The following is a 12,664-nucleotide window of genomic DNA, read 5'->3' as shown; positions in this document are numbered from 1 at the left end:
CAGTCAAAGAGATCCAGGCTGAAAGAGAGTCAGAGGGATCCAGGCTGGGAGAGAGCCAGAGGAATCCAGGCTGAAAGAGAGCCAGAGGGATCGAGGCTGAGAGAGAGCCAGAGGGTTCCAGTCTGGGAGAGAGCCAGAGGGATCTAGGCTGAGAGAGAGCCAGAGGGATCCAGGCTGGGAGAGAGCCAGAGTGTTCCAGGCTGAGAAAGAGTCAGAGGAATCCAGGTGAGAAAGAGCCAGAGGGATCCAGGCTGAGAGAGAGCCAGAGGAATCCAGGCTAAGAGAGAGCCAGAGTGTTCCAGGGAGGAGCAGGAATTGGCCTGAAAATTAGCTTGTGGGGAATCAAGCTAGAAGGAGGTTGCTGTTGTGTTTTGATGGACTGTGGAAACCCCAGGCTGGGGTTTGGACCCTTATGAGAGACTTGAACTGGATGTATCCTTGCCGTGGGGACGTTTGAATTGACTTTGGACATTCACACCTGGGCTGAAGTAAGCCACTGTGTTATATTGTTTTCCTGAGTTGCTGAAACTAAGCAGTTTTGTTTAGCTTTTTTTCCAATAAAAGCTTGTGTTTTGATGAAAAGCGTGCTGGCTGCAATCTGAGTTGTTCCCCAAACTTCACAATATATAAAAAAAAAATTGTAGGCAGCAGGTGCTGCAGTCATTTCAGTTCTTCAACACAACACAAATTTTTATACTACTTAATGGTGAATAGTCTGTTATTAGATCTACATCTGAATGAGACAAACACAGCCTATCCCATGCAATAGGAAAGTAGGTAGAAACTTAGAAATCATTTGAAAACTGATGATGAAAGTACCCTATATAAATTAATAATTTGTTTTTTTTTTGGATTCATACAGATTATAAGGAAAAATTAACCATACACATTTATAAAAGTGTGAACAGTAAAAATGTTTTATTAAACTCAAACCATTTTAAATTTCCCTTTATTAATAAACCTCTCAAAACTCTCACTCACTTAATAAGGTAAATAGAATATTATCATCTAGAGGACCCTGAATACAAATTAACTGCCGAAATCTCACAATGCACCTAGGAGTCTCAAAAGCGGTGATGCTCTCTGATGTACATACAGAGAAGGATTTTTTTCACCCTTTTCACCTTCCTCTTGGTCTGAGAAGCTGCCCAAGACTTTGCAGGACCAATGTCTAGGAAAAAAGTGGGCCACACAATTTGCAAATTTACAAAAAGTAAATTATTATTAAACAATTCCATATTAAACTGAATAATAGTATCTTTAAAGTATTATATAGATCTCCAATAAATGTGCTTGAAAAATTTTGTCTGGCTAGTCTTGACAAGGGAAAAAAAATTGTAAGGAAACAGCAAATAAAATGTTATTCTAGATTTTGTATTGCACCAGATGGACCTGAACTAAACTGATGTACTATTAGGGAGCTCTACCACCAGAGGGCTTAAACGACATTTACAGCAGAAACCGTTAAGGAGCATAACAGACGGCAGGAAAAACAAAGTTACATGCACACAAAGCTCATGAATTAGTTTTAACAATTGTGTGGTCTTTAAGGAATTCTTTATCATAGCTGTCAAGGACAAGAGCTAATAGGGAGTCTGAAGCAGCTGTCAGTTAGAACAAATCATAAGCTACTTAAAGAGAACTTCACACAAATGTACAGTACAGTACTTGTTAAAACAAATGTTAAAAAATATATAAATTTTTTATAAAAAAAAAATCACATTATTATTGTTACTGAACTTTATACTTAATGCTTCCCATGTACATGCTTTTTCTTTTCTCTAAGACCATAGTAACAGTTCTGCATTTATCTTAAAGCCTCTCTGTAATGTGTCTGATTTTCTTGTTTTCTATGAACTCTCAGCTTCTGATTTGGTTATAACATAAGGATGATGAAAGCTCAAAGATTAAATATACAAAAATGTATAGTGGCTATCAGAAAATCTGCTTTGCCCAAAATTTACAAAATGCCCAAAATGTCTATAGGTTGGAGTGCACAACATAAATTGTAAAAAATCAGCACTTAAGCATATTCCATTTCAAATGATGAGTTCAATGTGACTGTTGGGGAGCCTTAATGGGGGTTGCCTTTGAAATGTCAATGTGGACAAATCTAGCAGGATGACTCCAGCTGGGGTTTGGATCAAAAAGAAATGGAAGGAAAGATAACACCTTCTTGAACAGGAAGATTACACCATACCAGGTGTGAAGTATGGGGGTTATGCATGGAAGCATCTACTTCAAGGAGTTCTCCAATCATCCTGCCTGGTGTATAAACATACTTGCTATCTGATGACCCCCAAAGGAGCCAAAGGACTTGCCCCCAATGCAGCAGTGACACCTATTGGGGAATATCAGCAGGCACCTGTGAGCAGTGTAGAGTGGTACCTTGGTAAAAGTCTTTAAACCTTTCCAGATCCTTGGACTTATACAAAACAGGACTTATTTTTCCCATAGGAAACAAAAAGGAAAATGATTAATCCGTTCCCATGAAAAAAATCCTATTGTTATTGGCATATTATACATTGATGGGGCTGTATACAATAATTTAAACACTGCCTAATACTAAAATACATAAATACAAAAGCAATTAGATGAAATAAATGAAAATGTACCCTCCCTTTACCTTACTGAGAGGAGTCGAGTCCCTACTAGGATGGTACTGAGAAGGGAGGAGGAGGACATGTTATGTAATTCACAGAGAGTTATAGCGCCGGTTGTTCACTGAATGGTAGCAACTGGCGTACTGACACTCGTGGGCGGTCATGGCTTTGTCTCGAGAGAGATTAATAAGGGTAGCGTGCGGTGTTATGACTCATTTTGACCAATACAAGTTCTAGCACAAAGGTTGTAAACCAAGTAAAGGTTGTATACAAAAGTGGGAGGACACCCAAGTACAGGGTGGATGCATGGGTGTGGCTGGATGTGGCCAGGGGCCCTGGAGATGTATAAGAATGGACAACAGCCGCAAATCACTCTCTTATCCTCTTATATGCATCCTTTGCCTCTTAGACCTCTCTTACTCTTACTCTCTCTTTTTCTCTCAAGCTAAGGTGCGGGGTACAGAGGACGGACTCTGCTTAATTTATCATTTTACTTTGTCTATGTGATTATTATTTAGCCTAATTGGAATAATTTTTGATTACTTGGTAATTCTTTTCTCTGTTAATAAACACTGGTCTATAGTGTTAGATTAAATTGACCTGCAAGAGTTGAACTGACTGGTGTTTATGGGAAAAATTTCTAATTACTAAAGGTGAATAAATTAAAAAAGGTAGCAAAATTATATGGCAGCCACACATGGTTTGTAGCAACCATAGAACAGGACTGAAAGTCTTATGATAAATGTCAAATATTTGTTTTCAAAAGGGAACCAATTGGACAAGAGTCCATATATTTTAAACCACCACTTGCACAGCTAAATTGGTCACTGCTGGTGTTGATGGGCAAATTCATTTTACTTTGATGCATTTAAGCTTCTAATATTTTAGGACCATTCCAACTTCTATGACAAGTACACCCGACCTGTATTTGGCCTCCTTCTGAGCTAATTTTGATGTTTTCTAAGTTCCATTAACCTGCTTTTGCATTACAATTGACTTGTTTGGGAAAAGATGCATTTGTAATGCAAACAAAATCCCATTGGCACAGGCCAATAAAGTCACCATGAAATTGGATTTGATTGAATAGCAATCCTTTCCAATGCTTGCATTGGCATGTTATTTCTCCAGATGAGCAGGGAAAAGTGTGAAAATTCCTGAAAAAAGGTTTACAATTCTGTTTACATTGTAGCTCTTTCCTCACACTTTTCTGCTTTGGCCTAACATGCTATAAGCCCTAGGGACATCCAAGCCACATCTCCTAGAAATGAATCCAGAGTTAAAATAATGCTTAATATTACTAGAAATGTAATTTCACTGCATATTTTATAGTAATTTATTGCAAAACAGTGCAAATATTTTATTCTCTACCAATATAGTGCACATGGAGTTAAGAAAAATGACTACAATGTAATGCACATAAATATGTGCAGCATAAATGCATATAAAATGCATATTTGATTTGAAACACAACTCACTACACATATAAAATAATGAAAAAAACACCAACAAAAAGGCACACGAGCAAAACCTTACTTATAAAATTTACTAAGAAAGTTAAATTTACTTATTTTGTCAGATAACAGCATCTCCTGATGTCTTCTTTCAACACTTTCACTTGCATTACCAGTACTTGTTTATAACTGCTCTGAGCATCTTTCCTATCTGCACAACTCATCTTATCCCACTGCTCGTCATTTAAACCTTATGTCTGTTTCACACTACTGTTTTCACAAACTGCAGCTTGCCGGCAAACCCCATAGTAGACTAAGTAGTCTAATGCTTCTTTCTTCACTTTACCCAGTCCATATTTTCTATCCATTCTGCCAATTCCACAAAATGGATGCTCATTCCACATGCCATTCACTTTGTCTACTCTATGTTCCATTTACTCTGAGCACTCCATATTTACCCTATTCTGCTCACAGCCTATTCCACCCAATCCATATTCCATCCAGTCTGCTCACAGCATATTCTATCTACTCTGGCCACTCTAATTCTATCCTCATTTTTCATTTTTTTTGTGCACTCCATATTCCACCCAATTTGCCCACTTCATATTGATTCAGTCTACCCACTCCATTTTCTTTGTACTCCATATTTCATTCATTCTCCTAACTTCATATTCAACTTCCTCTACAGACTCCACTTTCCATCCATTCTTCCCACTATTATTCCCACATGACTTCCTTCCACTCTGCCCACTCCATATTCAATCCACCCTCTTCACTCCATTTCCACCCAACTTGTTAATTACATATTCCACTGTCCTTGTTCACTCCATATTCAATCCACATTGTTCACTGCATATTCCATGCACTCTGCACACTTCATTTTCCATCTCCTCTGCACACTGCTTATTCCATCTGTTCTGCTCATTCGGTATTCAGGCCAGTCTACACTGCATATTCAATCTATTCTACTCAAAGTAAATTCCATACAATCCACCCAATCCATATTCCATTCCTTCTGCCTGCTTCATTTTCTTTGTACTCCATATTTCATTTATTCTGATCACTTCATATTCACATTTCCTTGCAGACTCCATATTCCATCCTATCTTTCCACTATTATTCCCACATGACTACTCCAGCTTTTATGTTCCCAACATATTCCATTCACTGTGCCCGCTCCATATTCCATCCACTCTCTTCTCTACATTTCCACCCACCTCGTTCAATCCATATTCTATCCACCTTGTTCACTTCCATATTTCATCCAGTCTACACTGCATATTCTATCTACTCTGCTCATTCCACATGCCATTCACTTTGTCTGCTTTATGTTCCATTTACTCTGAACACTCCATATTCGATCTATTCTGCTCACAGCATATTCCATCCAATCAACTCAGTCCATATTCCATCCATTCTGCCCACTTCATATTGATTCAGTCTGGCCACTCCATTTTCTTTGTATTTCATTTTTCATTCATTCAGCTCACACCATATTCATTTTCCTCTGCAGACTCCATATTCCATCCATTCTTCCCACTATTATTCCCACATGACTATTCAATCCGGTATGTTCCCAACATATTTCATCCACTCTGCCCACTCCATATTCTATCCACCCTCTTCACTTCATATTCCATCCACCCTATTCACTCCATATTCTATCTACCTTGTTCACTGCATATTCCATCCAGTCTACACACTCCATATTCCACCTACTGTGCTCATTCCACAAGCCATTCACTCCACTCTGCTCCATGTTCCATTTACTCCGAGCACTCCATATTCCATCTACTCTGCTCATAACATACTCCATCCCCCCCTTCTCTAAATATTAAATTTTGCCCTTTATATTATATCCATTTATTTATCCTGATTTCAAAAAACTGTGTAAACTAATCCCTATTCATATTCTGTCCAATTATCCAAAACACCTTCTGCCCATGCCATCTTCTGTCTGTCCTAACATAACAAGCACTGCCATGTTACCATATTTAAACATCTACATTTTTTAATTTTTAGATGCCTGATGACGCACTAAAAGCCATAATTCAGGAATACTTTCTTTAATAAGTCCTCAGTCCTATGCAATATTGTACACATCCATTTTTTGTTAGCTTGTGTATTGAGCTATATTTTTTTTACCTTGTATTTTATATCATTCCAACATATTATGCAGCGCTGTACAGAGTCATAGTCAAGTCATTGTTCTTTTTAACGTACTGTGTAATCTGCTGATTTCACCCATTTCACCCCACATATTGCCACTGTAAATTGTATTTTTCCATCTTGTAGAACACATTGCATTCTGCGCCATATTGAAAAGTTGCTTAGGATAGCACAAAAACAAAAAGTTGACTAAGATGTATAATTAGCAATTCTAAACATTGCAAATTTCAGAAATCTAACTGTTGCTGAGAAAACATCAGATGTAGGTTAAAAGGGGGATAGTGATTGATGTGTGTAACCTAAAAACTTTAACTACCTACATAGGTATAAAAAATTGCATCATCTAAAATATAACACACCATCAAAAAAACTGTTAGGGTTTCATACATTAAACTATAAACAGCTAACTATATAATGCACAATGGCATATGAATATTTCTTTTTGGCCTAACTTTCCCTATCTAGTAGATTACTAAATGATAGCAATCTAATGATTTTCAGTAGGAGTTTGACTGGATTACATCCGTTATATTAGACCTTTATGCAAACTGGCACTAATATGAAATTATATTGCATTTCTTAGGAAGGTCAATTGGATTAAAGTTTTTTTTTAATTATAAAATACTTTTAACATCTCTGATTTGAACACTAATCAATTTCTAATCAGGACAAGTTATCATGATTGCTATTTAATGAATAACCCCCCAAGATTTTAATCTCAGAATACAACTTGGCGACATGCAAGTGCACCTGCTACCAAGTCATCTCATACAGGAAATGTACAATCTTAAAAGTAATTTTTCCTCTTAGATGAAGCTTTACTGTAAACGAAATTGTTTTCAATCATTTTACTGGCAGAGCTGTTTGTATTTCCAAATTTAAACTATTTGAATCTTCCAGAAGTTTAAAGTGCTGCCAACAAAATAAATGATTTCCTAAATCATAAAACCAGATTTTTAAAAATCACTAAATCCGGATTTAAAGCGGGCCTAAACTAAAATGTTTACCATAAAGAAAAGGGTAGTCAATTACCTTGTTTTTTGGGGAGGGGTTAGAAAAAAGCTAAAGCCCATCCTCCTGGGGTACATACATCATGAATCCCAGAAGGCTTCTGGCTGCTCCTTCTGCACATGCTAGATTTCAGGCATGCGCAGGAGCTTTTGCTTCAATGGGGAGAAAAAAATGCCAATCTCACCACAGGCTATATCACCCGATTTTAAGCCTGTGCAGTGCAAGATCAGATGATGTAGAAGGTAGAAAAAGGGGAAAGAAGATGGTGGTGCCCAGCGCTTATTCCGAGCCGGGACGTAGAAATTCCAGGACGACGCAGGACTCAATCTAGAAAACCTCTAGAGGGATTGACGGATCAGTGAATGTAAAGGTTTTTATTTTTTTTATATTTACTTTTGCTTTAAAGAGATAAAGAAGAAATATGTGGGAATCTGAATCTGTTAAAGCAGTAGGTGTTCTCATTAAATTTTAAGCAACATAGTTAATGATTTTCTATAGACAGCTCTACCAGAAGTGGTGGCTAAAGACTGGCTCTTGGCTAGAGTATTGACTGAGTGTATAAGAAGAAGAGCTCCAAAACCAGAATGTATTAAGTCCAGATTTAGCTTTGCCCAGATTTTTTGTTGTAAAAATGCAAAGCTTTCAGGGGTGTTTATATGGTCCCTCTTCATCAGTGTGTTAAACAAAATGTGTACTGGGCTTAAAAAAAGCATTACATCTAATAATTGTATGATACAACACTGATAACAGACAATGGGTCATGTATAAGTATTTCCCATGGCATGGTTAATAGCTTTTCAAACTCCTCCTAAATAAAGGACACTAAGGAGTCTATTTATAAAGAAGGGTATCTGACATTCACTAAAATGTTTAATGACTGAGAACCAATTACTGCCATTAAAACATATGGACCTAAAAGATTCTTCACCATGTTTAAGTGAGTGTCAGATCAACTTTGTGAGCTACACCATCTTGCCAGGAGTAATGTAAAAACTACTTCTCTCTGATTCTCAAGGTTGTGGGCCGGCCTCTGGAATTCTTACAATCCAGGATTATAGCACAGCACAGGTGTTTTGATCAACTGATAACAGATTTTTGGACCCTCACTGCATTCCTATTCAGTATTAAGTGTCTGTTCTAATATATTGGTAGAATATTAAGTAGAACTAAAATATGGATGGATGTCTGAACGATTTCTGAAACTCAACCTGGATAAAACAGAACTCATTATCATCCCCCCCCCCCTCAAATTCCAAATCTCCCCCTGACATATTTCTAACTGTTAACAACACTGTTATTGTTATTCCTCCCTCCCCTCAGGCATGTTGTCTTGGTGTCACCTTTGACTCGGTCCTCTCATTTACCCCCCATATTCAGAACTTTTCCAGGTCCTGTCACTTTCATCTACGCAACATCTCCAAAATCCGCCCCTACCTGTCAGGAGTATTGGTAAATTGTGCAAGTGTGTTTTGGCAGACTTTTCCTACCAATGTGCTGCTCAGGCTTTGATCTTTCATGACAATCTGTCACTAACTTCATAACATGATCTTCTACAGGGTTTGGAGTCTTTTGCTATCTTGATTGACCAGGCTGTTCCAATGTAACTTTTCCCATACATACAGGAGTTATTGTGTCCCAGAACCTGACATGAATGTCCCCCATTTTTCACTTTAAAAAAATGTTATTATATATGGTTATCCCAACAACATATCCAGTATTATAGTAAACTCTATTAGAAAATGGATGATACAAAAAAGCTTATTAGGTATTAAATACATAGCACAGCCACCGGTATATGCTATTTGCAGATCAGCAGAAAGAGGGGAACTGAGCTTCCTCACGCTTTAGACTTTTTAATGTCCAGAGTAGTTGGAATAAGATTAACATGAATTGTTTCTTTCCTGTAAATCATTCCGAGCAAATCACTTTGATGGAACAACCAAGGTCACTTACTGGACATGATGGAGAACCTGTCATATTACTATTCAAGGCAGGGGAGAGTATTTTTATGTAGATACAGGAAATGTGCTTTGGCCTCATGCATCTTTCAACAAACTTGTGGAGAACATTCTGCAGGAATTCAAAATGATACGTGGCTAGATTATCAAATCTTTCTGCCCAACTTAGGATATCAACAAGCATATCTACATTTTGCTGACCCTTTCTAAAGTGCATTTACTTCTCCTCAACCAAGAACTGGTTTACCCAATAAATTGTACCCATAACTCTTTGAAGCAGGAATTGCATGTTTAGACAACCAACTGCTAATTAGGATTGGGCTGCTACCATGTTAGCTTCAAAATAATTGAAAGAGAATTCTGTGTCTCAAAATTTGCTAAATGTGCTTAGAAAGTATTTATTGATATCCAATATAGTATGCTAATAGTAATAAGGAAAAGGTGGGTTGGGTGATTATTCACAAAAACACTATTCTTTCCAGTTTCTAATTCTATATAGCAAAAATATAAATATAATAATAATATTATTGTTATTAATAATAATAATAATAATAATAATAAACAGGATATACATAGCGCCAACATATTATGCAGTGCTGTACATTAACCTCCCTAGCGGTAAGCCTGAGTGTGTCTCGGGGTACAAAAATAGGCTGAAAGCGATAACCCCAAATCACACTCGGATTATTTTAAAAAAGTAAAAAATAAACACTTACTTGTCCCATCGTCGTATATATATATATATATATATATATATATATATATATATATTAATAGCTTATTATGTAGATTTCAGGAAAACACATAAATCTGATATTTTTGGATCATGTGAAGCCTCTTGTGATGTTTTTGTGCTGAACAACCTTCCGTTTTTGAGCTATTATGCATCGAAGACTGAAAAATGGTGGAGCTTGTACCAGTAAATACATGACCTGCCTTTGGTCAGGCTCCGGTTCACAGACTTTCCCAAAACAAATCAATTTGGCTCAAATAAGTTTAGTAGACATTTGAGGGGAATTAAGGTAATTTTTTTTCATCTATTTCTGCCCACTTGTATGGCTAATGCCTAAGGTGTTGCCAAAAAATGGCATGGGAAGTCAGACACTAACATGGAAGAATGCCAAAGTTAAATGAAAAAACTTATCTGCCAAATCAGAAATGCCAGCTCTACCCACTGACATAATGGCTACTGTAAGCCCACCTTTATATAGAAGGGGGGGATTATATATTCAGATTGATGACTTTTGTAACTCGTCTGAGTTTTGTATTGCATTATAGGTGTTAATATTTGTAGCAACGAATCTGTGAAAGCAAGTTCATTTAATTGAAAAACATTCTGTGAGAGCTGTACTCAAGGATAAAAAATATAAGAGGCATGTGTGTATTTATAAATGGGTGCACTTTGTATACTTCTTCAAGATCTGTGCAGTATTTCAGCATGAAATGTTCCATATTAATAATAGTCAGGGTGAATGGTCTTTTACCTGCCTTCCCTGTAGTTTTCTGCAGGCAGCCTGCAGTCGGTGGGCCTGCTGTGTTCCTCCTTCACCCAAAAGTTTTGGTTGTGTGCAGCAAAGTGAAGATGTCACTAATTTTATATGGTAACAAAAGGGTTTTGCAAATGTATTTGGTGCACACAACGTGGATTTATATCCTTTGTTGCTATTGAGGAATATATTTACATGAAAATGTAATAGTTTATTTTTATTATTTTAATAAAAGTTTAGTTTTAAGTTAAAAAGGAGCAAAAACAGAGACTTTTTATATATTTAAATTACATTTTTACATACCTTTGGTGTCAGCACAATTGCAGATCCTCCATTAATTCCAATGATGGGCATAGATGTTTGTGCAGAAATAAAGTCCAGGATCTGAGCCACAGATTCTGTTCTTGTATCATCTTCAAAGACAACCCCATGGATACGTAAGCTGGACAAAACATCACATATTTGAAGGATAAGGCTGCGAGGGTTTGTGTCATTAAGTATTACTGAAATTGGATTCACTTCCATAGTAAAATTGCGGAAAGCTGAGGGTGCAAAGCGGGCACTCTCCGGAGGGTAGGAAGTACCACCAAAAATTATGGCCACGTTAAGAGATCTTGTAGTTTCTTCCCGAAATTCTAGAAAAGGGCTGGCGCATGCCAGGGCCATCAGAAATAGCATCCTAGCAGCGGTGGGCACAAAGGCAGTGTTGACAGCTGGTGGAAAACACATCTCGAAGGGTTTTGGCATCCACTCTGTGTACAGGAAAGAGAACACAGAATACAAGTGAGGATTACACAAGAGGCAGGTGGCATTTAGGAAAAAAGTGAAAAGTTAGTCTAAAACAATTTTTTTTATATACACTAATTAAATTGCTATGGTGTTTAAATTTGCAGCATGTATTTACTATGGTGAGTAAAGATGATAATACACATTGGATAAATTTGCACAATCTTGTTTTATTTTGTTTCGTGTACGCTAACACATTGCATAAATATATTCACCTAGGCCCTCTACAACTCCAATCTCAGACTTAATTTGAGCAAAATAGCCAACAAAATGTAATCCAGATGATACATTTCCTCTTCAAATAAATTTCTGCTCAGTTTTGAAGGTATCTAAGTTCTTCCATAATTTTAGCAACCTTCCTCAAATATCTGTTGGCGCCTTTACTGGCTTTGATAGAGCTAACTGTATCTATTTACTAAAACATATATTTAATACAGATTTCATTGATTCATTAATTTAGATATCCACAAATATTTCACGGTCATGGTAAACTGTTCTGTATGGTGTTTATATCAACCCGTAGCACTGAACAACCCATTATATAACACTTTTCCCAAAGGGAACCCAACCTCATCTGGTATCACAGGTAATCCATGTGAAAATAATTCTTGATTTTCCCTTTAAATATTAAATTGTTTTCTTCTAAAATGCCTTTGTCTGGAAATTGTCTCTCTAGCAGGCTAGAGTCATACATTTCTCCCTATCAGGTATTTCTTTATCTGACAACCAGGGTCCTTCCAGACCCTCTAGTCACAACTAGTGTTGGTGTTCGAATTCAGGTTGTCCCAATATTCGACCCAAAAATGGCCCAAAAAACACGGAATTCTACTTTGCGAATTCATGTTTAAAAATATATTTTTTTTTTTAAAAAAGGCAAACTCCAGATGAACTCTCAATGGAGTTTCTCTGCTGTTCCGTATGTGTTCTTGGATAGAGATTCTCTATCCAAGAACACATACTACAGTCACGCTAGGGCTGCAAAAGCGATCAGGGGAGCAGAGCTGCCAAATTGAACACCCAGCTGTTTGAGCAACACTAGTCACAACACTTGCTGTGACTGTCTGGTTTTTGTGTCTGCAAGACTCATAGGATTCAGATAAGGCTAGACAGAGTGACTCAGATTGAACTTTGAGCTGTATTTTGAAACCCATTTATTAATAAGCTCTATATTTCTAATATACCATTCTGTATAAAATAGT

The 12,664-nt window shown here is 37.0% G+C and overlaps 1 protein-coding gene across 1 annotated transcript in view; it reads right to left on the bottom strand.

Annotated features, from left to right (window-relative positions):
* The window catches only part of GRIN2D (glutamate ionotropic receptor NMDA type subunit 2D), a 182,330-nt gene extending 170,908 nt beyond the window's left edge, over window positions 1-11,422 (bottom strand). The window contains exon 1 of the mRNA XM_072426809.1: window positions 10,983-11,422. Within this exon, the coding sequence (XP_072282910.1) occupies window positions 10,983-11,408 (426 nt within the window). The 5' untranslated portion in view covers window positions 11,409-11,422. The remainder of the gene's footprint in view (window positions 1-10,982) is intronic.
* Window positions 11,423-12,664: the final 1,242 nt, after the last annotated feature.

Source organism: Pyxicephalus adspersus, chromosome 11, assembly GCF_032062135.1.
Source record: "Pyxicephalus adspersus chromosome 11, UCB_Pads_2.0, whole genome shotgun sequence".
NCBI classification, from domain to species: Eukaryota; Metazoa; Chordata; class Amphibia; order Anura; family Pyxicephalidae; genus Pyxicephalus; species Pyxicephalus adspersus.
Note: the sequence above shows the minus strand (reverse complement) of the source record. Positions and strands in the feature narration are given on the sequence as shown.